The 25280-nt window shown below is 45.2% G+C and overlaps 4 protein-coding genes across 13 annotated transcripts in view; 2 read left to right on the top strand and 2 right to left on the bottom strand.

The window, feature by feature from the left end:
- Positions 1-32: 32 nt before the first annotated feature.
- ino80b (INO80 complex subunit B) lies at positions 33-3235 on the bottom strand. 3 transcript variants are annotated; one of them, XM_086196921.1, is made up of 6 exons: positions 3188-3235; positions 2151-2244; positions 1667-1847; positions 1365-1513; positions 919-1091; positions 33-831 (listed from the first exon to the last, which is right to left on the bottom strand). In XM_086196921.1, the coding sequence occupies exons 2-6, from the start codon at positions 2188-2190 to the stop codon at positions 367-369; spliced, it is 1008 nt and encodes a 335-aa protein (XP_086053047.1). In that variant the 5' UTR covers positions 2191-2244; positions 3188-3235; the 3' UTR covers positions 33-366. The 3 variants fall into 3 exon arrangements, with proteins under 3 accessions (XP_086053047.1, XP_086053048.1, XP_086053049.1); XM_086196922.1 differs by lacking the exon at positions 3188-3235 and adding an exon at positions 3098-3116; XM_086196923.1 differs by lacking the exon at positions 3188-3235 and having other exon boundaries at positions 919-1055; positions 2151-3079.
- Positions 2740-11494, top strand: aadat (aminoadipate aminotransferase). Of its 2 annotated transcripts, none has more exons than XM_086196919.1 (14): positions 2740-2942; positions 3406-3477; positions 4215-4422; positions 4866-4998; positions 5083-5157; positions 5228-5437; positions 7134-7199; positions 7297-7379; positions 8378-8474; positions 8805-8866; positions 8948-9012; positions 9726-9832; positions 10823-10924; positions 11036-11494. In XM_086196919.1, the coding sequence occupies exons 1-14, from the start codon at positions 2894-2896 to the stop codon at positions 11078-11080; spliced, it is 1374 nt and encodes a 457-aa protein (XP_086053045.1). In that variant the 5' UTR covers positions 2740-2893; the 3' UTR covers positions 11081-11494. The 2 variants fall into 2 exon arrangements, with proteins under 2 accessions (XP_086053045.1, XP_086053046.1); XM_086196920.1 differs by having other exon boundaries at positions 2744-2942; positions 4254-4422.
- A 3016-nt stretch (positions 11495-14510) lies between these two features.
- mfap3l (microfibril associated protein 3 like) lies at positions 14511-21485 on the top strand. Its single transcript, XM_086198018.1, has 3 exons — positions 14511-14663; positions 15950-16322; positions 19165-21485. The coding sequence occupies exons 2-3, from the start codon at positions 16037-16039 to the stop codon at positions 20076-20078; spliced, it is 1200 nt and encodes a 399-aa protein (XP_086054144.1). The 5' UTR covers positions 14511-14663; positions 15950-16036; the 3' UTR covers positions 20079-21485.
- Positions 21486-23836: 2351 nt separating this feature from the next.
- Positions 23837-25280, bottom strand: part of clcn3 (Cl-/H+ antiporter 3) — a 33075-nt gene continuing 31631 nt past the window's right edge. For 6 of the 7 annotated variants that reach the window (XM_086198011.1, XM_086198015.1, XM_086198014.1 and 3 more), the window contains one exon: positions 23837-24985. In XM_086198011.1, coding sequence (XP_086054137.1) covers positions 24809-24985 — 177 coding nt within the window. In that variant the 3' untranslated portion in view covers positions 23837-24808. The remainder of the gene's footprint in view (positions 24986-25280) is intronic. The other variant, XM_086198013.1, reaches the window with a different exon arrangement.

Raw genomic sequence — 25280 nt, forward strand, 5'->3', positions numbered from 1 at the left:
CTGGTGTGAAGTCCACGACAACATTTGTAGTCTCGTTTGAAAATGTGTGAAATTAAAGTATGTTCGTTTTATTCTTTCAAAAACTCATCTTGTGACACTTGTGAGTCTTTGTGCATAATTTTCCCACTATTAAAATGAAAATGTTAACCTAATACAGTATGCATAATTAAAATGTATAATCAAAATGTTAAGGGGGGAAAACATTATTACAAGATTACGACATAGCAACAAGTTAATTCCACATTATTCTGAGAGTCCTGAAAGCTTTAATGACAGTTTCTGAAGCAGGTATCTGCAAGGATCCGTATGACCCTCAAGCACACATGGACACACCCAACTTCTAGAACAAAAGTGTCCAGTCTGAGTTCACGCTGCACTCTCCACGAGTAGCAGGTTCCTCTTGTAGCACTCCAGGCTGCAGAGAGGGACCCCGGTCTTGGAACAGGAGTACTTCTTCAGGTTGGTGCAACCGCTGACGCCGCAGCTTTTGGGGGCTGGAGGTGGAGGGCGGGGAGGTGCAGGCACAGGAGCAGGGACCCCTATGGGGAAGGAGATGGTGACACCTTGTGCAGAGTTACTGTAGCGGACTATGGGACACTGATTCTGCTTGGACTTCTTCTCCCTCATGCTTTTGATCTTGGCCTTGCTGGTTTTGGTCAGTCTCTCTATCGTCTGGTTCTTATTCTCCTCTGCTTTCTTGGCAGCCTGCAGGCGCCTTTTTCGCGCTCGCTCTTCCCGCTTCTGCATCATCTCGACGGTCATCTCCTTCACCTTGTAGCCCATGGGAAGCTCCAGGAGGGGCTGGCTCTGCTGCTTGTGAAGCAGGGCTTTCTGAAGAGGGATGTTAACAAAAACAATGCAGCATTATTTTGAACCAACTAGAATACTTTGACAAACTTGCCTCAAAGAGTCCCTCACCTGTCTGGCTGTGAGCAGAGACTCATCCACCTCCTTCTTCAGTTCTCCATTGTCGTCCAGCTCTCCTTTCTCTAGAGCATCCAGCCACCTCTCCTCCTCGTCCACAGGCCCGCCCAGCATGGAGTCCGAGTCCATGTCTGGTAGAGGAGATGTGGCCAAGTTGCTGTCTTCATCTGATACATAAAACCCCTATGTTATTATTTTCTGTCCAACCAAAGCCAAGGCTTGCCTTCACCCTCCTGGAATTGCATGTGCAATGTAGTGGCCTCTAGTGGTGAGTTTAGGGATTACAAGTTACTGAATGCCCATGTTGTCCTCACTTTCCAAGTATGGATTCGAACCAATGGGGGCTTTCTGGTCCCAGTGCTAAATACTGATGCTCCAGAAGGCACCTGGCTGTAGACTCAGCCCCACCATCTCCTAATGTTTTCATTTGTGTTACATACCCAGCCAGGCCCGGTACTGTTCCAGAGGCACTGAGGGCTCATCGTCCTCGTCATCATCATCGTCGTCATCATCATCGTCATTGTTATCAATAATCATCAATGGCGAGGGAGGACGGGCCACACCAGGGTGCACGGTAAAGGTGGGAACACTAAAAGACACACAAATGGTTTAGTTTTCTTGTTTTGTCTATCCCTCCTCATCCCTCGTTTTTTGCTCCAAAGCTGCTGCCTGGGTGCAAGGAATGGAATCAAGGACGAGGAAGTTGGGGAATGACAGCAGCCCCCTGCAGAAACCATCTCACCTCTTAGTTCCCAGCGTTTGACCTCCCAGTTTGATCTTGAGTCGGAGTTGGGGGGGTGGACGAGGGACCACGACGGGCTCAGGTTCGGGAGACTCGGCGAGGCTGTGGTGCTTCCTCTTGTGCTTCTTGTGCTTTTTGTGTTTGCGCTTGTGAACGCTGTGCAGTCCAGTGCTGGCATCAGCTGTGTGGTACAAAGCACCAGATGTATGAAGTAAAAATACCTGAGAAGTGCTAGTTTTCAAATATCTATAATTTCTGAGATCAATATAACCAAAATGTACAAGTACATATAAGTGGTGAAAACGACATATAGGATGTCATAAACTTCATTAAAATGGGCTTTATACTCAACTCGCATCTCTCAAACAGATGGATTTAAACTGCACATTATAATGATCACAATTTCATTTAAAACAAAACTGGTCAGTGACATTTTTCAGCAAAAAAAATCAAACATGAACGGCGGACAATCATGCATGCTCACCTAGAGACCTCAGGTGAATCATTTCTTTTCTTTTCCCCATTGAAACGGGATGCAAGTTAACAAAAACCCCGTGAACAGGACAGCAAAGCTGCAGCTATAAGTTACATGGCAGCGGAAATATTGGTTAAAAAATTAACTCGGAGAAGTTACCCTGACCGTGAAAAGGAGAATCACATTTTCCAAACGTTGTAACCGAATGAAGGAAGCCGCTATGTTCGCGAGCTTTCTTCCAGCTAGCTTTAGCTTCCACTACACCTTAGCTAGCCGGGAGCTAACTCTCATTTACCAAAGCGCACTGAGCAAAAATAACGTAACATAACAGATATATCCTTGTAATTTATCGCTCGGAGTTAGCATATTTCAGCTAAGGCTACAAGAGCGAATGTTTATCGTTCTTCTTCGCTGTTTTCCGGTTACTTTGCTTGTCCTTTCACGCGCAGGCTGCCCTCCAGTGGAGGGAAAAAAACATGGTAGCCGATGCCCGCTGTAAAAAGAATGGCAAGGAGTTAGACATTTTTTTGTCGACGTGAATACAAAACTTTATCGGCGTGTTATGTTTGTAAGTGACACTGGCTGAAGCACAGCTGTCAAACAGAGTATTCTTCTGCTAGCCAAGGCTGCTCCCCGGCTTTCCAATTGCAAGCTAATTTAGCAACAGCTAAATCTTTTTATAGACTAAATAATACGAGGGAAGTGTAGTTCTCGCATAACTCACACCTCAGGCGCCCAGCACAACTGAGCATATGAAGGAACACATTACCCACAAGCCCTTGGGCGGCCAAGCTACGCAAGGTCAGTCACCGCAGCTGAACGCAGTCGAGCTGCCATTGCTAATAAAAATACGCGAACGTGTGTTTTCTGGTGGTTGTTGTGAGCGAGCGGGTGGTTCCGAACGCACCCGAGCGTAACAAGTCGTTTAAAAACGGCTCCGTTTGAAAATGTTTTACCACTGAAGGCGTGATGTCCGCTTTGCTGACGAAACCGAAATAAACTCATGTATTACAAATCCTGCTGACTCCCTGCACGCGGACATTCACCTGAACAGGTTGCAGTGGAAGCTGCAGTTTATTATTTGCACCAATGTGAAATACGTCATTCAATCAGTCACCCATGGGGGGTTCGTGTGCTTTTGTCACGTAATAAATCTGAAAAAAGTGGTCACGTGGTCACCTGATTAAGTGACGTCATTATGTTGAGCTGCTTGTGAACAATAAATTAGTACATTCTGAGGACAATTTGCGATTTATAACTGCAGGAATGATGAACTATGCTCGCTACCTGACGGCTGTCAGTGCAGCCAGGAAGCCGTCCCCCATCCGGATCCTGAGTGAGTCCCTGTTTGCTACCTCAGATACTCAGTATCCTCCCGCTTGGTTTCAAACATCCTGGTCATAAATTTATATTTATATTTAATCTATAATTTTCAGAGATTAAAAACCCATTAAAAAAACAGCGGAAGAAATGCAATAAATAGCTATTTTTTCAGGTTTTACCGTTTCAAAAAAAGTTTTACTGTTGTATCATTAACATTTTGTACTCATTGTCTTCGTATTTGAAGCACTTCTAAAACATTCATTGATTGAAATGAACTCACCAGTGATTCACAGCAAAACAGGAGAACTGAAGAGAAAAAACCCCCACTTCAACAAGTCTTTCTTTAATAAATTCAGGACACTGAGATCTGCAGTGGTCCAGCTGCTCTAGAGGAGGGTTGGACTTGTTCGATTCGAACCAACACAATTGATGTGTAAATGCATTTACATTTCATGAGCAGTACCTGTTCATGTCATTTTTTGGTCGCCATTGTTACAAACTATGGTCCAGAAAAGTAAATTAACGTCAACTTAACCTCACAATACCAATTTGTCCACTAATTGTTAAATCGGTAAACTTCACAATTCTTTACAGGATGTTGGAGAAACCAACTAAGCGCAAAAAATTTGGTAGATACATTAGCATTTTTATTTTTATGATTCCAAAATATTAACGTTGCCCCCAGATTTTTTTTTTTCCACCCAGAAATTCTCAGGGCAAGAATCCGAACTGTTGCTGGTTTTGTCCCAGATTTCCTCCAACTACTGATCTCCCTCCTTCTCTATGAAGCCGAGCTGCAGCAGCGCTCGCCCCCCTCCCTCATCTCTCTGGCCGGCGGGGCCCCAAACCCCAACACTTTCCCCTTCCACTCGGCTTCCATTAAGGTGAAGAACGGACAGACGGTCACCTTTGATGAGGCCGTAATGAAAAGGGCACTGCAGTACTCCGGCTCCAGCGGGTAAGAGGCAGAAATCTAGACACCGAACATGAGCGCGAGCGTCCTCTGCTGGAAGAGGAATAAACTCCCGTTACTTTTTTTGAGACAGAAAATTGACGAAACAAGAGTGAGACAAAAAGGAAACACATTTAAGATTAAAGCTGCGTTCACCCCAGACGGGACACAAAGTTTTGCCTCGACTTACTTGCTTGTTTGGCCACAGGAGTACAAATTTGTCCGAATTGTGAAAACTTCAGAAGCCTGAGGGCCGGCCAACAGCAGCGCGCATGAACAAGTTTGACTGTGAATTATTTCATTCATATTTAACGGTCAATCTTGATTTTCAACAGTCGCTCTGGGAAGTCTCTAGTGAAAAGACTCGACTCACTCCCTGTACGCAAAACCCCCCAATTTTTTTCGCTCAGGTTAAATAGTTTTTAGACTTGCGCAATGTCCCGTCACAGAATCCCCGAGCTGCTGTCATGGATGAAGAACCTGCAGAAGAGTCTCCACAACCCTCCCTCCTTCAGCTACAGAGCCGAGGACGGACAGATGGACACGTGCGTGACCACCGGGAGCCAGGAGGGCCTCTGTAAGGTGCTGACCACTCCAGACACTCACGTCAACTTAACCGTGACTTGGAAATTCTGTCCTTCATGTTGATGGTTTCGTTTTTTTTAGTTGTTTGAAATGCTGGTGAACCCTGGAGACAATGTTCTTCTGGACGTTCCAACATACCCGGGAACTCTGGCGGCAGTAAGGGAACTTTCTTTGTAACAGCACAAACAAACTCGAACTTCTGTAACCGTCCAACTTTCATCTGCAGCTCCAACCGCTGGGCTGTAACTTGATCAATGTTCCCAGCGACCAGCACGGAATGATACCTGCAGGCCTGAAGGAGGTCTTATCTCAGTGGGACCCCTCAGAGATCCACAAGCCCGGCAGTGGTGCTCCCAAGATCCTTTACACGATCCCCAATGGTGGGAACCCCACTGGCGCCTCTATGACAGAACAGAGGAAGAGGGAAGTGTATGAGGTGGCACTTCATTTGATAATATTTGATGATTTTTTGTTGTTGGTTTGTTGAAATAATGAGTCCTGAAACCATGAAAGGTTTGCATTGTTAAAGGTCTTTTTTCCCTCGTACCAAAGCCGGTGGATTTGTGGATAAATGCCTGGAATATGATTTGTAGTTTCTGTTATGGCAGTAAATGCATCTGTAAATGCTGCGCTTGCAAATTTTGATGCTTTTATACATTGAAAATTGCGTGAGTTAACAAGTATTGGAATGATAAAACTGCAAACACCAGAAACATTGAAGTGTGATGAAGTCGTGTGTCCAAGGTGGCACTTGTTAGCGTAACGTTAGCTTTGTACTGCTAACCGTTGCATTTATGCCTCGAAAATCAGAACCTTTAGCTTTTGTTGGAGGGAACCATGGAGATGCTAACTCCTGGCTTGGCCTTTAAGAACATGTCTGGTTGGTTGTTGGATATCTCCAAAGGACTGATGGACAAATTTGGATGGAATCAGCTGGAAAGATAAGTTAGCGATATCTAACAATGAACAAGTGATTGACTTTTGGAGCCGATGTCGATTAAATCCTTGATCCTGGACCCTGAAGACTGTACTCAGGGCGTCAGCATGATTTAGCTGTTAGCATTAATTTTCTGGACATTTCATAGATAATTTGGTGTGGTCAGCACTGTCGCCTCACAGCAAGAAGGTTTTGGGTTCTAGTCCCAGCTCGGGCACGGGATCACGGGACCAGGGTGAACCCCGCCTCTTGCCCGTTGACGCTGGGATAGGCTCCACCGCCCCACATATCTGCCCAGTCCTCTTAAGTAATGGCCATCTTAAAATCTTTAAATCAAGGCAACATCTTCCAGATCCATCTCTTGACCCTTTATTGCTTTATGACCCCCACTAACCTATGTCATGCTGGCCTCCCACCGTTAATCTTAACTGTTGTTTATCCATCCATCGTCATCTTCCGCTTATTCCTTACTAGTAAGGGTCGCGGGGGGTGGAGCCTATCCTAGCATCTACAGGCGAGAGGCGGGGTTCACCCTGGACAGGTCACCAGTCCATGGCAGGGCCAACATACAGAGACGAACAACCATTCACACTCACATTCACACCTACAGTCAATTTAGAGAATCAATCAGCCTCGTCCCCTCTTGATGTCTTTGGACTGTGGGAGGAAGCTGGAGTACCAGAGAGAACCCACACAGGAACAGGGAGAACATGGAGACTCCACACAGAAAGAACCCACGCCCGAGCTGGGACCCTAATAGGAATAAGTGGAAGACAATGAATGGATGGATGGAATTTGGATCAAATTGCTTGAGTCCATTTGAAACAGTCGACAGAAACTTCTAGAAACCATCGGGATCTTTTATCCAGAGACCTTTTTCCAATCAGGGATCCAAAAGGAACTATTGTTGGTGGATGAGAATGAAACACAATCTTGTAGCCTCCTTGTCAGAGGGTTGCACTCTTATTTATGGTAGCTATGATGATGCCAGTCTTGAGTTCAGTTGTGATTCAGTTTGTCTTCAATCAACGCCACTCACTCTAATATTTACCACATTTTTCCTCCAAAGAAAGCAAACGTGTCGAGAAAAAATGGTGTTTTCAGCACATGCTGTGATACACTGTGTACACAGGTTGGAGGGTCGTCTGTTCTTTCCTCCACAGATTCAGTCTTTCTCCTGTTCATGTTTTTAAAGCTGGCCCGTCAGTATGACATGCTCATCATCGAGGACGACCCTTACTATTTCCTGCAGTTTGACAAGGTAAAAAGACGTTGACGTTATGGCGCCACGCCGCGCACTTGGAGGGACGTGTATTTGAACCGTTTCAAAAGGTGATGAATGTTTGTTGTATTTGCAGCCGTGGGCTCCAACGTTTCTCTCCATGGACGTGGACGGTCGAATCATCAGAACAGACTCCTTCTCAAAGATTCTGTCGTCAGGGTGAGCGTCTCTGTCCGTACGTGTGCGGGGAGGGGAGTTGGCTTGATTTAATCCCAGTGCAGACTGAAGCTTTGCTGCCGCCGTCAATGATCCCTTTTGGTCAGCAGCAGCGCTGATTTACCCAAAACAACCATCAGAGCCACGACTGATGGATTCAGGTTACCTGAGTCGGCCATGATTAGTCGCAGCAGTTGCTCTTCTAGTGGCCCACAAACTACAAATGTACACCAACTCTTCCATTCATTGTGCTAAGCTAACTAGCGGTCAGATGGTCTGCGTTGGTAAGCGTATTTTTCACAATATTCATAACAGGCAAAGACTTGATTGGAGAAAAATGTGTTTGGTAAATTTTGATATGCTAACACTTCCCATTCACTACATTCATTGTGCTAAGCTAACTAACATGAGCGCTCCCTAATGCAGCAAAAAGGAGGGATGGGTCTTGAGCTTCTTGTCTGCTCCGCAGACGATGGACAAAAAGTATCTTCCCCTCGAAAAATTCTACAAGTGGTTGATTATCTTTGATATTAAACTTGTTATCAGTCTGTAGGTACAGAATATTTCTTTGTGGCCCTTAGTACTTCATACTGTGGTTAGTTAACAGTTGCTGTTTTCATCTTCCTACAGTTATGGAAAATACAGAGAATAAGCAATAAAAAGGTATTCATGACATTCACATTGTCCACAGAACAAAGACTTCTACGTACCGACTGTCCCGTTCAAATATGTTTTGACGACTCTGGTTTCAGTTGGTTTGGTAATGCAGTTCATTCATGTCTTTGTTTTTCTAATTCATTCAACGTGACATCAATAGTTTCTTTTTTCTCTAGTTTTCTTTAAAATGAGTCGGTGTAACGAAAGAGAGTCCGACAAAATGAACTGTTGAGTTGCAGGGCAGCGACGCACAAACTTAGACTGAGTTACATTTCCCGACAAACGGACTTTGTCTTGGTTTCAGTCCAGTTTTCCATGTTAATTCGTTGGTCTCACTGTTTCAGCTTGAGGATTGGTTTCGTGACTGGTCCCAAACCGCTTGTGGACCGTTTGGTTTTGCACATTCAGGCTTCCACCATGCACACGAGCACCTTCACCCAGGTGAGCAGTCGTCCTCCTCCCCCGCCCATCGAGTACATCCAACTTGTTTGGACATGAACTCACTGAGAGGAAGAGTTGCTGTCACGCTACAGCTGCCCGGGTGTGTCAGGATTAGCAGAGGAGGTTTTACAAAGAAAGAAGATTAATTAGGATGAACAAAATGTCTGCTGCCTCTGATTTAATCCTCGCCTCTGCTTTTTAATCTAATCTGGACTAAAAACAGGGTGGAAACAGTTCGTGCCATGTTCTCACATCTCTATTCAACCCTCCAAGGTGCCATTGAGTCGTCTGAATGATGGTATATAACCTGAGACTCTCCTCTCCCTGCAGCTCATGGTGTACCAGCTGTTGGACAGCTGGGGTCAGGAGGGCTTCCTCCGCCACGTAGACGGGTACGTCCACCTTCGCCGGACAAGAGAAGCATCCACTTACAAACGTACGCTGACAATTCTGTGCTCTCCTTCCTCTGGCAGGGTGATCGAGTTTTACAGGAAACAACGTGACGCCATGATCAGCTCTGCGGACAAATGGCTGGCAGGTTCGACTGGTGATGACCACTTAACACAGCAATAGCAACTACACAAGCTGGTAAATCCACACAGGTTTGGTGCTACTGGACCACCGGGAATACGCAGGAGGAGACGTCCAGACAATTTTAGAGCCTCTGTCCAAACATCGCTGAATCATAAAAAAACAAATCGCGCCAACATGTCTCGACCAAGCCTCCAGCAGGGACACTGACCCGTAAACTGGATCAAATGGAGTGAAACCTGGTGTTCCAGTCCTGGTATTTGTGCGGCTATTGGCCATGTTCAGCATGCACGGTCATGGCGGACCATGGTGGTCAGCAAACACATTTTTGTCCAAAACAGACTTTGCCAGCAGTAATTAATGTGAAAAATACACTTACCTGCACAGGCCCTCAGAGTCTTCACTAGCTTAGCACAATGAATGCTCGTGGATGGGAAGTGTTAGCTTACCTCCATCACCTTCACCTTTAGAGGTGCTGCATGAACTCACAGACAGAGACAGAGCTATGCTAATACTTCCCATCTACTGCCATTCATTATGCTATGCTAACTAGCAAGCTAATGCATCACAGAGGAGAGGAAGATCTCTTGTCTGGTTCTGGAGACAATGGACAATATTTGTATCCCACTTAAAAGTTTTTGTGTGTGAGAATAAGTATTTGTGTGTGTGTGTGTGTGTGTGTGTGTGTGTGTGTGTGTGTGTGTGTGTGTGTGTGTGCAGATGTAGCAGAGTGGCATGCCCCATCAGCAGGCATGTTCCTGTGGATCAAGCTAAAGGGAATAGCTGACACCCAACGGCTCATTATGGAGAAGGCCTTGGAGAAGGAGGTCGGTCCAGTTTAAATGCCAACGTTACTCTTCTTCTGTGGTTGAATTAGGGGAACACAATTGTACTGTTAAGCTTTGATCCTTTGATCTGAGTGCGTTTGTGTTCACCAGCAGATGTTTTGCAGCAGCGGTGAGGCAGGTTTGAGCCTGAATGGTGTAGGATGAGGCATGATAAGCACCTATTGTGTACTCCATGAGTGGGTTTAGCAACACACGCACGCACACACACACACACACACGCACACACACCCACACGCACACCCACACACACACACACACACAGAGGAGTCAGTAAATCCCTGCTAGCAAATAGCTGATGAGTGATGTAAAAACAGGAGTGGGCACAATCAGGCTTCTTCAAGTCGCAGCAGCTCAAGTCTAACGGGAATTGACAAAGAGAATCTCTGTTCATGATTCCAGAGAAATACGACAATCATATTTGTTGCTGAAGTCTATAGCCACTGCCAGTTAGCCTAGCTTAGCATAGAAACAGTCAGAAATAAGCCAGTAAAGTGGGTTTAAAATGCCCAAAACACAAGCTGAAACTATGTTAGCTTTTTGTTGTGCGGGAAAAACATCAGTCAACTCCACACTTGTGACTTTGGCGAGTGGCTAAAGAGGACTGCAAGCAGTTGGCACAGACAAAAGATTTAATCAAGCCACTTAGAGAAGATATGCCCCGCTAGCTAGCATAGCATAACGTTAGCTCTGTGCACCAAAATCATAAGTGGTTCTGCCATAGAGCTGATATTTAAGTGATTAGCAATCCCATTGGTTATTGGTGGAGGGAACCATGAAGGTCCTAACTTAGCCCACGAGAATACATCACCCCTGTGGCTCTCAAGTTAGGCTTGAAAACAGGTAATCGGATTACTTTACACAAGAATGGCTGAAGCTGGCTCTGAGCCATGATTTCTGCTGAATCATGACTTTTCTCTGTCAGTCAGCATGACCGTCGTCAGTCCTAACATGAGTTGTCTGCCCTAAAAGGTTCTGCTGGTTCCTGGAGGCGTGTTCATGATCAACAGCAGTGACGCCTGCCCCTACGTCAGAGCTGCCTTTTCACTGTCCACGCCACAGCAGATTGATGAGGTACACACACACACACACACACACACACACACACACACACACACACACACACACACACACACACACACACACACACCATTTCTGAAAGCCTCTTTTTTTCTCTTCCAACAGGCTTTCCGAAGACTCTCCTCTCTGATCAAAGAAGCTTTAAGATGACAGAGGACTGTCGTGTCCCTCTCATGATGACAGAGGACTGTAGTTCCTCACTGAGGTTGCGGTATTTTTATAAATTGAAGACTTTTACGGAATTTAAATGTATTTAATATTGTGCTACTTCTAACTGTATGCCACCACAGGGTGGGTCAAAGGTCATACCAGGGTCGTGTCGAGCCAACCTAAAGCACAATAATACTAATAATGTACTTCACCACCAGGTACTTCATCCCTACAGCGACTTGAACAAATGTAAACACGTATTTCTCAGTTTGTGGTTTGATTGTTTACCTTCACCAGGCTGCAAACATCCATCGCTGGACGGCCGTGGTGGCGGCCGTGGCGGCGGCCGTGGTGGCGGCCGTGGCGGCGGCAGCAGCATGGCGCAGCCTGAAAATAAAGATGTTTTCATTTCAATTTATTCTGATAAGATTTATTTCTACATCAAGATCTTGTCACATGATAACGGCATACAAACGCAAAACTAAATATTTTCATGTTTTAACAAATTGTCCTGACACGAGCAGCAAACTCATCACGCCGTTTCAAGACAGTTTCACGTTACTTTGACGTACAAGATTATCAGGTTATGACAGGACGGTCAGTCGTCACGACCGCCTTCACACTGGCTCATCAGTTTTGTTCACAGGAGAAATCCACACCTATGATGAGACCTTCACGCTAGGACAGGAGATTTGTCGCATTATTACCACATACAAGCTTGTGGCATGAGGCACTTCCATGTTGGAACAGGAACGTCTCACCTTCCAAAAGCAAAGTTCTCATCTCATGATGTCACACTATTTTTCACATCAGTAAATGAACTCAGCTGCTGGCTTCATGGTGTCAGCTGGATGGAATCGCAGAGCCGCACGCACCTGAGACGCTCAGCTTCACGTGCAAGTGTCAAAGTTGAACATGAGCTTTTTTTGAAGGACACCTCTTGGGATAAGAATGCGCTGGTGGTGCGTTTGGAAATTTAGTTTTTGTTTCATGCTGCTGAGAGAACCAGCACGCCACATTAGGGTCTAAAGCTCTCCACGTAATCCAGTTTTAATCTGCTGAAATATGCTGCAACGCTCGACGGGTTTCCAGACGAAGAGACCTTTGACAGCGAATCAAAGCAGGGCCATCATTTCTCTCTTATCGTCCGACATCACTCGCTAAAGTGCGAGGACCGGCTCAGCATTCAGCCACTGGAGTTCTTTCCTCTTTGTTTACCGACAACAGCGGAGGAGCAGGTCAAGAAAAAAAAGGGCCTTTTTTTTTAATCCCAAGAAGGTCATGAACAAGCCAGCGGCTTCATCTTCCAGTGGTCGGCTGTTACGCAACATAACCTGCTGACAAGCTGCTGGTGCCAATGGTTTTCTTTCCCTTTGTACAGACGTGCTCCTGCTGGTGTGTGTGAGTGTGTGTGTGTGTGTGTGTGTGAGTGTGTTCTAGCTCTCAGAACAGTTGTGTTTGTAAAGGAGAACTGGGTCATGAGGGCAGTTTAGCTATTAAGCGCTTATTTGCACACTTGAAGTTACTTACAAAGAGTGAAGCACTGATTGCAGTCCCTGGCGTTATGAAAGTAAACAGTATCTCATGTCAAGCATTGACATGGGGGCAAAGTAGACCTTGGACGCCACCGCGGACGAATTGATGAGTGGCTAAGCAGCATCCCAGTGGGCCAGAGCTGAGTTAGCACAAATGTAGTGGTATGCACATTAAGTATTTTATTACTTGTCAGATTGGGGGGGGGGGGGGGGGGCTCAAAATGTTGCACATAAATACGGGATGCGTTAATGCCAGCTGGCAGCAACTGACCACCAAAATCGTTCCACGTCATCTTCAGGTCCAGTGAGCATTCGAGCAAAATTTCAGGACAAACCCTCAAGGCACTGAGATATCGGGCTGACAGGAATGAGATGTGTGACCATCAGCCTACAAAGATAAAGTCTCCCTTCAGAGCCCAAATCACTGAAATGTTCTTGACGTGTTCGACTTTGATCTGAGGCTCCGATCTTGGGCTCTGATCTTAGAATGACATGTTCAATTCTCAGGAAGACTTTCCAGATGAGTTGGTGCGTTTAGCCGTCGTGTGTGTTGTGTTCGACTCACGTGACTGCTGTTTCCGATCCAGTATGAAGCTGGAAATGTCTACGGGTTGGTTTGGTTTATTTTACACATGTAAAAATACAAATACTAATACACAAAAACCCCAAATGCTCAGCAAAGTAAATCAAAATGTTCTTTTCTAGTCCTGCCCCTTTTTCTACTACGCATTGTTTTGCAATAACCATAGTTGCTTTATTTATGTGATTGTTTATAACGCTGATTATTACACTACTCCCACTAACTGGGATACCCTGAGTACTTCTACACAGATGGAGAATTATTGACTTGGTGGTTGACCTTGGCCCAGTGTGTCAACACATCAAGCTTCAACTGTGGCCTCAGTGTGAGTCAGCAATCAGCTCTGACCCACAAATAGCCAATACAGCCTGGATAAGACCTGCCGGAACACGCGGACGCGCTCTCGCTCTGCCGAACAGTTCCGGCTGAATTCGAGGGGATATTCTGATCGTGCTGATGCTTCCGGACTCGTCACTGTGCTGTCGTGTCTTCTCATGATCCAACATTTGCTGAAACAAGGGGGAGGAAAAGCCTTCTCGCCTCAGTCTATTTGCCTCACAAAATTCCCTGTTTTAATAAAAAAACAGGGCAAATTAACTGCATTGTAAATTATGGAGCCCTGGAGTGGCCAAAAAGAGTATACTTAAATAAATAAATAAATAAACAAGCAAACATATATATATATATATATATATATATATATATATATATATATATATATATATATATTGTGGTGGAAACAGCAACACGAAGTTTGGCGTGACTGGAACAAGGGTTTCCATCCTCTGTGTTGAACAATTTACTTTTTCCTTTTTGCGAAATTTAAGGAGTTTTTTTTTGTTTTTCATCAATTTTGACATTTCTAATTATATCAGAATGTGCATAAAATCATACCAGTTAGTATCGCAAAAAAGGTTATTCTCACTTGTCGTAAAAATGTACAACAGCGAATTACTTCAATAACTATATTTTTAGTAGTATTCAAAGTTTTGCTTCTCTAGTCCCATTTTATTTTTGCGTTTTTTTTTCTTTATAAAACCACAAAACTCCCACAAAAACTTGGGAGTGACATCATCGAGGTACTGCATCTACTTATGTATCTCTTTATGCGGAGAAATACATGGATAGATGAAATATATTAATATAACTAAAACTGATCCATAAAAAAAAACAAAAAAGTAAAACCTCAAAAGACTTCATTTGGAAATATAATACTAGATTAAAATACTATAATCTATGCATATTTATTACAAAAGTCTGATGCGTTAATTTAGCTGTTGTCATCTACTGATTATTCATCTAGTGCCTGGTTATTTTGGCCGCTTCGGTCCTCCATACCTCCATTTTTTTTGTCACATAGCGGTCGAGGTCTGGAGGAGAAGGAGGATGGAAGGGATGCAGCCGGAAAAATAGTCCCACGACCGACGGGACCTACCCGGCGTCTTCATCCACGTCGACAGACCATGAAGTGAGTATGTGGGAGAGGGGAATATTTGGGACGGTGATGGGTTTTGAGCAGCGGGCGTCGAGGTGAGGCTGACGTCGCCGGGCTCGGGGAGCAGCATTTTAAACGGTTGAACCGAACGCGTTTTCCAGCTAGCTTGGGGGGATGTGGAGGAATTGTGGTTAACAAGGGCGGAAAACAAAAAACAAACAAAAAACAACAACAACCATCATCTGAAGCCGCTCAGGTCCGGACATCCCCCGCGACAGTCGATCAGAACCCAGTACATAGTCGGGCCCCACGCCCTGTACTTGTTTCGCGCTGCCTGTGGTGGAACAGCTCAGCTTGAGCCACCGCAATTATATCTTTAGAATAAACAACTGACTAAAACTTCTACATTTTTAATGATAGTTTTTGTGGTTAATGTGTAATTACATGTTCCGCTCCCAGTACCGATGTGAACCAGGAGGTAGACAGAGCCCGGAGCGCTTCCGTTACGTAGCTAGCGTGGCTTTGTTGTCGTATTAATCCGGTCAGCCGGCCGCTGCTCGGCTCGTCCACTACCATGTTGATGCGGATGGAAGCGACTCACACAGCTCCCATAGAGGAGGTCCACGCGTTTCCCCGGTTTTAGCTGCTTATTTGAGGTGATGAGCTTCGATGAACGTGAAACAGCAACAACAATTTTAATCACGTTTTTAGATTTGCTTGATTAATTTATTTTTGTTCTGTCGACGTCAACTAGAAGTCAGAATCCCAACCTGGAGAATTCCAAGTGTTGGTAGTTTGTCGTGAATTGCGTTTTGTGTTTGTTGTTGTTTTGTTTTGTTGCCCTTCGTGCAAACAATGTAAGGCAAAAACCACCTCAAATTTAAATGTTTTTACGCAGGGTGGTGTCGTTGTTTTTCAGTTGCTGTTCAAAAAAAAATTCACAAAACCGGAGATGGAAACACCAAATTGATTAAACTCTGAAAAAGATGTTTCTCTTAACTCGCCTGATTAATTTTATTCGTAATGTAATTTGGTTAGAATTCGCTTGATATGACTCCTGCATATTGTAGCATTGATGGAGAAAATCACTTCAGCGTGACGTTAGCTTGCCGCTAGCCTTTAAACTCATCATATTGCTAATCAGAGAAACGTTTAGCTTTTTAGCATATTGGATATCCGATTGTGGCTCATGTCACACGTCAGGTAAAATGTACCTGTACTTTCCGGGTAAAGCTCGTGAGTCAGCTCTGGGATCAGTTGGTTCTTACTCTGTTCACCCTGCATTTGATTGACACCTGTCAATCTCTCCCTGGGTTCAGTGACATGTTTGACATCGCAGAGCTGAAGACCAAATTGCCTTCCGCCATCAAGAGATAGCCAGTCAGCAGGATGGAGATCCAGGAGCAATGATGCACCGACAGTCAGACAAAATGACGCACCGGCCTGTTGGATACCTTCTCCTGGTTCTGGTGTCCCTTGCGGCCTCTCACACCGCCAAGGCCTTATCATTGGGTGAGGAGAACGCCACCCTGGCAACCAGCGGACTTGTCCCAGTTGTGTTCACTAAAGTGAGTCAGTTAATTGCCCGGGAAGGGAGCTGTGCGCTGATTGATTGCAACGTCACTGGAGAGCCGTTCCCCAGCGTGAAGTGGTTCAACTCCCATGGAGACTGTCTGGACACGGACACCAGCGGTAAGATGGACGCCGCTGCTGTTACTTTAAACCCGACTTCCTGCTCGGGTGGCGCTGCCAGACGCTCGCTTCTAATTTCATTAGTGGTGAATGCAGAAGGTCGTCAGGTTTGTTAGGAAGGAGAAGTAGCCAGTAGTTTGCTGCGCAACTTCCCATCAGGATTTACCCCATCATGAGGTGGTCAATCACTGAATTACATTCATCAGTTAGCATAGCCTCGTATACCCTGGGGTAGCAACGAAATGGAAAAACATTCATATCTCACCAGAAACAAACCAAATGTCAGCATAGTTGTAAATCTGATGTAATGAATGGGAAATACTGTCTCTCTTCAGATAGAAGTACAGGAATAAGTCCTGAAAACCCAGATATACCTTTAGTAGAGCTTTGTTGAACAGCGTGTTCCATTTTGTCTAAGTCCTTATTGGGTTTGGGTGAAATGTCAGAAACAAGGTGTGTGTTTTTGCGCTAGCTTAACATGTCTTTGTGATTTGTGTCTTAAAAACAGTGGTTGCTAACAAGTGTATAAAGGAGACGACAAAGGCTCTGGTGGACAAACACTAAGCTCCTGTTAGCATATCAAAATCTGGTATTTTGGTAGTTCAGGAGAATCTAATCTCTTGTTAGCACATCAAAATCTGGTATTTTGGTAGTTCAGGAGAATCTAATCTCTTGTTAGCACATCAAAATCTGGTATTTTGGTAGTTCAGGAGAATCTAATCTCTTGTTAGCACATCAAAATCTGGTATTTTGGTAGTTCAGGAGAATCTAATCTCTTGTTAGCACATCAAAATCTGGTATTTTGGTAGTTCAGGAGAATCTAATCTCTTGTTAGCACATCAAAATCTGGTATTTTGGTAGTTCAGGAGAATCTAATCTCTTGTTAGCACATCAAAATCTGGTATTTTGGTAGTTCAGGAGAATCTAATCTCTTGTTAGCACATCAAAATCTGGTATTTTGGTAGTTCAGGAGAATCTAATCTCTTGTTAGCACATCAAAATCTGGTATTTTTCTAGTCCAGGAGATGCTATCCTCTGTTTTCTAGATTTATTCAGTAGTGCTGTAACGGTTCCATCACTGATAGTTTTTTGCAGTAGCATGTCCATTCTGTTGGGGACAAATGTGGGACACTGTTGAAATACTTTTGTTGCTGCTACTTTCTTGTGATTCATTGCACCAGGGATCCTGTCACGTGACATCATCGTACCGTCGCCTACTGGCAGCTGCTGTGTTCCTCATTATTTCCATTCTAACTCACCTTTCTTCTTCTTCCCTGTGTGAATGTTGTGATTTCATGCGAGAGGGAATGCCCAGCGAGGAGTCACTTGTTTTGAGCTGAAAGCACCATCAGAAGAAGTGTTGTTATTGTGGCCCACAAACCCAAAACAGCAATTGTATCATGACCCCCCAGTTACATCAATACATGACCTTTCCAGGCTTTTCAGGCAACTTCCCAAAACTAATCAAGGCCTGGAAATTGCTTTTTTTTTTTCCTAACCATGTAAAGGCTGCCAGGCTGGCTGGGTTTCTCAGCAGCGTCTACTTCCTGCTGTGTTTTCTACCAACAACATATCAATTGTATCGCATGATCCAGCAGTGGAGGTAAAATTAGAAATCCTGTTCTGGCATGAAAAGGCAGAAGGGCGGGACACGGGACACATTTCCTGACAGCACATTCATGGACTCCAGAGGACCGCAGAGAAACTGCCAGCAACTAAGCAGGCGGCAGAAACGTTTCAGATCTTTTGATGTCTGTCCATCACTCCGCCTATGCAGAGACCACGGCGGGGACGATCTGCAGACACGGTGGTCTTGCAGTCGTTCACAAGAATGTACCAGTTGTGGATTAACGCTACCTTTAGAAAAATGCAGTTATGTTATTTAATTTCAATCCTACACAGTGTAGAGGTGCAAGTACCTGACGTATCAAGGGTGCCGATGCCTTGTTTCCACATTCATACACCTGGAAAACAGAATTTTGATGTAATGTAGGGACGTACGTCTGTGGTCCAACGCAAGGTGATAGAAAACTACATGATTAGCCCAAGGTGAGAGGGCAGCTCTGTACATGTGTGGAATATCCATACAGAACACATAAGACATAGTAGTAGCCTGTTAGCTCGCTTGTTCCCTCTTAGCTTGTTGTTGCTAGCACATGAGCTGTCCGGAATCCACCACAGAAATTCAGATTTTTCAAGGTACTGGAGGCAAATGCAGGGCTGAAAACAAAAGTGCTCTCTTGTGTGGCTTAAAGGGGTCCTGTAGGTGTGGAGAAAAAGGCTCACAGATGTGTTCGGTGACCCACTTTTTAGGGGCTGTTGCGTCAGGCCTTAAAGTATCTAAATAGTTCTGTCATACAGAAGCTTTCCTGTGAGATTACTGTGCAGTGCCAGCGGCTTGAATACACCTGCTTCCCTGAGCCGGCTCTGGATCTTTTTGGTTTTGAGGTCTGTCAACTGCACGAACATCTGTGACCTAAGGAGAGAGCTACTTCCTGTCAGCAAACCGCACTGGAGAGTTTCATTGTCGTGGGTTTGGTGGCAGAAGTCCTAATTAATTGGTAATTCACCCAAAAGTGTCGTGCACGTGTTAATGACTAAGATTTCATGAACTCAACACTTCATTATTAGTCAGTATTTTAGCAAAATGGCAACTACAATTGCTAGCTACGTTTTTCAAAAGACAAAGGGTCTGAATCACCAAAGACAGATCTCTTAAACTGCTGTGTCAGCCTTAAACAACACAGGTATGCAAGAGATCAGTGGTTCTGACTGACTGCTCACGAACCTTCCTCGTTTATTGTCTGCTGTTGTGTTCATGAGCTCCTCCGTCTCTCTGTAGATGGGAAGTGGTCACTGCTGGACAACGGCGTTCTAAACATCACCAGCATCGAGTTCGCAGACCGAGGGAAGTACACATGCATGGCATCCAATGTGTACGGTAGCTCCAACTGCACGGTGACGCTACGCGTGGTCTTCACCAATGGCGACATGGGCGTGTACTACATGGTGGTCTGCCTGGTCACCTTCACCATCATCATGATCCTGAATGTCACACGCCTCTGCATGATGAGCAGCCACCTGAAGAAGACGGAAAAAGCCATCAATGAATTCTTCCGCACCGAAGGCGCTGAAAAGCTGCAAAAGGCCTTTGAGATCGCCAAGCGTATCCCCATCATCACCTCAGCCAAGACGCTGGAGCTCGCCAAGGTGACACAGTTCAAGACCATGGAGTTTGCACGGTACATCGAGGAGCTGGCTCGCAGCATCCCGCTGCCGCCACTCATCATGAACTGCCGAACCTTTATGGAGGAGATCCTGGAGGTAGTCGGGGTGGAGGAAATGAGGCATACCTTCCTCAGACAAGCACCTGAGGGACGCCGTGATCCCACAGGCAGGGTCGCCGCCATCGGTGTTAGGGACGTCTTCACCATCCTGCAGGAGAGAGAGCGAGGGCGGGAGAGGGACCGCAGCGAATCCCCCGCTGCCGATTCAGACAACTCCTCCGTTCACGAGCAGCCTCAGCACATCGCCATCCAGGTGTCGGTACATCCGCCGCTTGCTGTCGGGGACTGCTGCAACCTTGATGCACCGCCACAGCCTGAGGTCACACCCACCTCCGCTCCACAGCTGGCTCCTGCCCAGCCAGCAGAGCAGCCTGAAGTAGAGCCAGAGCCGAGCAGCGAGCAGGAGCCACCACCGGAGTCCGTGAATAAGATCCCGCCCAATCAGGTGTTCTACGAGAGCCATGTTTGACGAAACAAACACACTCTGGAGGAATGACGATGATCCTGCTATGCATTTCCACTTGAAGACAAACAGTATCCACTCACCCCCCCATATTGATGGAACAATCATGTTTGTATTTCTCTCTAAACCTGATGAGTCAAGGCGCTCGTCGAGTCCCATTGTAGTTCTCACCATGGATCCATGCTTGAATGTACTCGCCAGGGAATCAACAATGTCAGAAGCAACAAGTTGTACAGATGTTTTCCTGTATGGAGGGTACGTCTCTTCAGGAGAGGGCGTGGTTTTTCAGTTTTTACTTTCTTACAGCGATTAGACTTTTTATGACTGAACTCCTGAAATCTGCCTCAAGCTGGTCTTCATGTTAGCAAAACATGAGAACCGTCATCTGCTCAAGAAATCACGTCGGGCTACTGATTCCAACCCAGAGATGCATGCTGGACTCAAGAGGTCACAGTTTCTACGGAGGCCTGGAGTGGCTAACGGAGAGAGAAACTATGTATGTTGTGGCCACGAGATAGAACTTGTTCCCACAATATATTACTTCATGGCCACGTTGTAAAACTTGTTCCCTAAATTAAATGAATGCACAGCCTTCAGATGTTACTGCTTCCCTCAGATTTGTTTCTCTGAGGCCACGAGACAGCACTCGTTCCCCCCCAAAAAAGAAAATGTGTGGCGACGAGATACAACTTTTACCCTAAATTACGTCCTGGCCACTAGTTATTTTGTTCCCTCAAGATATCACTTGTTCCCTCAAGTAAGTTTTTTTGTTTTTTTTTTAATTAGGCCACAAGATCTTTTTTGTTCCTTTAAATAAAATAACTTGGTCCCATGATTGTATTGATTTGTTGGAACAGGTTACATCTTGTGGCCTGAGATAACTTCATTATTAATTGAGGGGACAGTCTTGTGGCGTATATATAGTACACACACACACACACACACACACACACATTCCTCTGAGGTGCCCCAGGTCTCCGTAGCTCCATGATTGTATGATGTACTGTCTTTATACAAACTACTGTGTGTGTAGTGTATTTCCTGTTCTGGGTAGGTCTGTTTTCCTTTCTAATATTTTTAAGAGTATTATTACATCATTATTATTATAATTAGCCATGGTGGTGTGTTTTTCTCTCTGAGTAAAGAGGACCAGCATCTTGATGGAGCAGCATTGTGGTCTGGCCTCTACAGACAGTCTGACCGCGTGTGACATTGGCGATGTTGGACATCATTCTCTGGGACAAGAAAGGACTCTGTGTCTTCGTTCCTCAGTCTGGTCTGGTCCAGGTGGGCATTTGGTCTGAGATGGAACTGGAGGCTGCTTCTGCTTTTCCTGGTGCTCTTGAGATGCCGCTTTTTTTGTAGTGGAATAAAAATTAAAGTGCTGTGTAAGAAAAAGGACTGATTCTTTCTGGTCCACTTGTTTCAAATGTCTGGTCGACCTGTGTACACTCACCTGACTACACTCGTCCACTCTGGTGTTCGTACTGTAGTGTAGCGAGATGGACGGTGGCGTAACTTGAGACTGTGTGTGTGTGTGTGTATATGTACACCGCCTCCTTGTGAAGAGTGAATAATGTAAACTCGACTCCTTTAGGACATGGCGATGGTTGCTATGGTTACAAGCCTTGAGAAGACAGGTGAAAGAACGATGACGTCAGATTAATTTGAAAGTGAAATCTGAGTCGTGCGACCTTCTAAAAAGAAATGTGATAACTTCCAATGATGTATGTCCAGTACAGTTTCATGTATATTGCTTACATTTATATGGCTGAGACCAAAATGCCCTTGTGGTTCTACTGAAGTGGAACATGCTAGTTAGCTTAGCACAGTGAGTGGTTGCAGATGGTGGAGGTTTAGCAGTTCAGTGAGGAAGGTAGCTCCAGCTTTGATTCTCTGAATTACAGCTCATAATTTTAAAATTATACTATAATAAATGCCATACACGACTCTGTATTTATGCAGGAAAAAAATGTGTGAGGAGGAAAGGTTTTTTTGACTTGGTGGTGGGATGCTAACACTTACCATCCTCTACCATTCACTGTGCTAAGCTAACTAGCACAGGCCATAGACTCCTTGCTCTGGGGATGATGAACCAACCGAACCACCAACACTCATCCAGTGCAACTTGAATCGTCCTCCTTTAATTTAAAACAAAATTTAATCTTTACATATTTTGTTTTAAATGTACAATCAAACAATCAATGTAACTGTACATAAAAATCTTAATAATAATGCACAACTATCGACACTACCCATGAATTTTTTTCTTTCAAAAAAAGAAAAAAAAAAGAAAGAAAAGGGAAAGACATCGAGATCAGAATGAGACACGTGAGGCAACACCACTGGTTAAACAAGACGATGCTCCTTCTGTTTTTTCCAGTACACAGGACGAACCTTCATCACACTCCCACGCCCACCGCCGCTCTGCTGGTGCTGGACCCCCCCCCCCCTTTCCCTTCATCACTTGTTAAAGTGACAGTAGCAGGTGGTTTTGACAGACCGTGGAACAAACGATGGGTATGACGGGCCGGCAGCTTTGCCAGGCTACGTACTGTGCTGACTCGGGTTCGGCAGACACGTGACAGAAATGACAGATTGGAGTTGTAGTTCCTCCTGTAGTTTTTTTTGTTGTTGTCTTGTTGGTAGTTTACCGTCTTATCTTGTTGCTGCTGTTTCTGCCTTTTTCCCGGAGACAGCCAGGTTGGACTTCGGGTTTTGTATCATTTGCTCGTATCTCGCCGGTACCGATTTGTATCTTTGGAATTTGGATTTTTTTTCTTCTACCCTGCTTTCCTTCATATATTTAAAGATGAACATGTATTGGGGCAGGAGGTCGAGGGTCCCGTCCTATTCGCTCCTGATATCCGCTACTTATATCTTCGATGTATTTCCACATTTTTCCAATGTTAATCATCCTTAATATGATTTTTTTTTTCCCCTGCTGCCATCTTGACCTTATTTTTTGGAGATGAATTGAATAAAAATCAAAAATTAGGTTGAAACGCATCATCACGGGGGTTTGGAAACTGGGTTTGATCAGGAAAATGTGTTCATATCAGCGAAGGAGTATCTAAAACCAGGTCCTTTTGTTTTACGCTGCAACCCATTTTTGATTGAACTTTACAATTTATTTTTGTTTAGATTTCCTGTGTTTGAATTTTACGAAACATAAAATTCGGAACAATTTTTGAATGTTGTGTGAATTTAAAGTGCTGCATCCTCAAGTGTGATCTTGTGGCGTTATGAGGGAACCCTGACAATGTCGGTATGTCATCAGCGTATAATCGGAGCCTTGAAAGATTGGTCGGATCCTCTTAACAACAAGAGAACAATGCAAAAGGTACAGGATATATGAGCTTTTCCATATTTTTCAAAAATGTACACGTGTTTTTCAGTAAATACAACAAGATATAAACCCTTCTGATACCTTATTGATACACTGGCGCCAAATGGATCTACTTCCTGTATTAAAACAGCTGATGTTATAAAGAGATTCCCCCAACAGAACAATTCACTGTTTAATTTTAGAAATGTTTCCTCCAGACGGGGACAGACGCCACTCGACACTCGACAGGTTCAACTTTAGCCGATCAGAACAAACAAAACCAGTGCAGGTTTCCAGTTTATTTCAAGCCGTAAAAGTTTCTGAATCATAGCGAAAACTTAATCGTTTTTTTTTTCCAGCAGCAGAGAACACAAATGCTCCACCTGACACGTTTTCCTTTTTTTGTTTTGTTTTTGTTGGTTTTACACACACACACACACACACACACACACACACACACACACACACACACACACACACACTTCCTCTCGCCTTCACAGCATCACAGCAGATGAAAGGACGGGAGTCAATAGGTGTGTGTCATTTGACAAACATACAGCGCGCGCGCACACACACACACACACACACACACACACACACTTCAAGCTGGCTCAGAAGTGGAAACACACTTGTCTTCACTTTTTTTCCTTCTGAAAGGAACAAATTTGTTCCTGTAATACAGTACCCATCCCTCTCTCTCTCTCTCACACTCACACGTTAAAGCCGTCTCATCAACGTGCACCCAGGGGGAGCAGCCATGACGCCATCATGAGATGATGCTGTGTTTCATGGAGTGGGTGCGTGGCCTCTCTGTTGCCACGGTAACCTGGCTGGAATGTATCAGCGCTGTTGACGCACACAAAAGCTCTGTCTGTCTCTCTCCCCCACACAAACACGCACACTCACACTCACACTCACACACACACACACTGAATTCACAGGTAAACAATGCTTATTCAGGACGGGTGAGGAAAGTGAGGTTTTCGTTTTCTACGGGATCCTGGAGGTTTCAAGGTCCCTCATCGCGTCCCTCATCAGCGGTTCATACTGACCTTTGACCCCAGCCAGGCGACATCCACCGCACCCTCCTTGGAGTCAGGACAAGGGTGAGGCACATGACGAGTGCAAATGAGTGTATTTTTACAGTTTTTCGTGAGCCGACACGAGAGCGCATGCATGTTTGAGATGTCTGCAAAAGTGTGTAAAAAGAGCATTCCGCATGTTTGGGGGTGTGTGAGAGGGATGGGGGGTGGGGGCCTCGCCGTCGACCCCCGGGACCTCCTACAAGCTCGGCAGCCACAAGTCTGACAAGCGTCCCCTCCCTTTCATGGCCAGTCAGTCTCTGGGGGCCACAGGCGGGTTCAGGGGTCTACAAAGCTGAGAACTAAAAGAAAACAGGGTCCTTATGTCATAGATGGGAGCCGTCCAGGAGACACACCTCCTCCTCCTCGCTGGCGCTGCCCCCTCCTGCCCAGCCGTCCTGGAAGGAGCGGATCAGTTGAACATGATGGACTCGGGATCTTGGTTTGCCATTTGAGCCATGTGACGAAGGATATCTTTTTTTGTAATAATACCAAGAAGCCGCCTGCAGAGGAAGAAAAGAGGGGAGGGAGGGTGAGGAAGAGCAGAGAAGATGAGAGTTTAGGGCGGCAAGGAGGTGCTGGGGGCTCGCACCTGGAGACGAGGACAGAAAACAACCTCATGTTTTGGTTGGCAAATGTCAAGACACCGTTTTCCTGAAGACAACGTCCCCTGTTTCACACACGTAGGTCGGGAGGTTCCGAGGCAAGGAGGTCCGCTGAGGTCACAAGTTCAACGCAGTCGTTTGACTAAAACTGGACTCAACATACGTGTAAACGCGTCAGCCTGAGTTAAACTGG

Source organism: Aulostomus chinensis, chromosome 24 (genome assembly GCF_037954235.1).
Source record: "Aulostomus chinensis isolate RoL2024-O1b breed Wild chromosome 24, RoL_Achi_v1.0, whole genome shotgun sequence".
Taxonomy (NCBI): domain Eukaryota; kingdom Metazoa; phylum Chordata; class Actinopteri; order Syngnathiformes; family Aulostomidae; genus Aulostomus; species Aulostomus chinensis.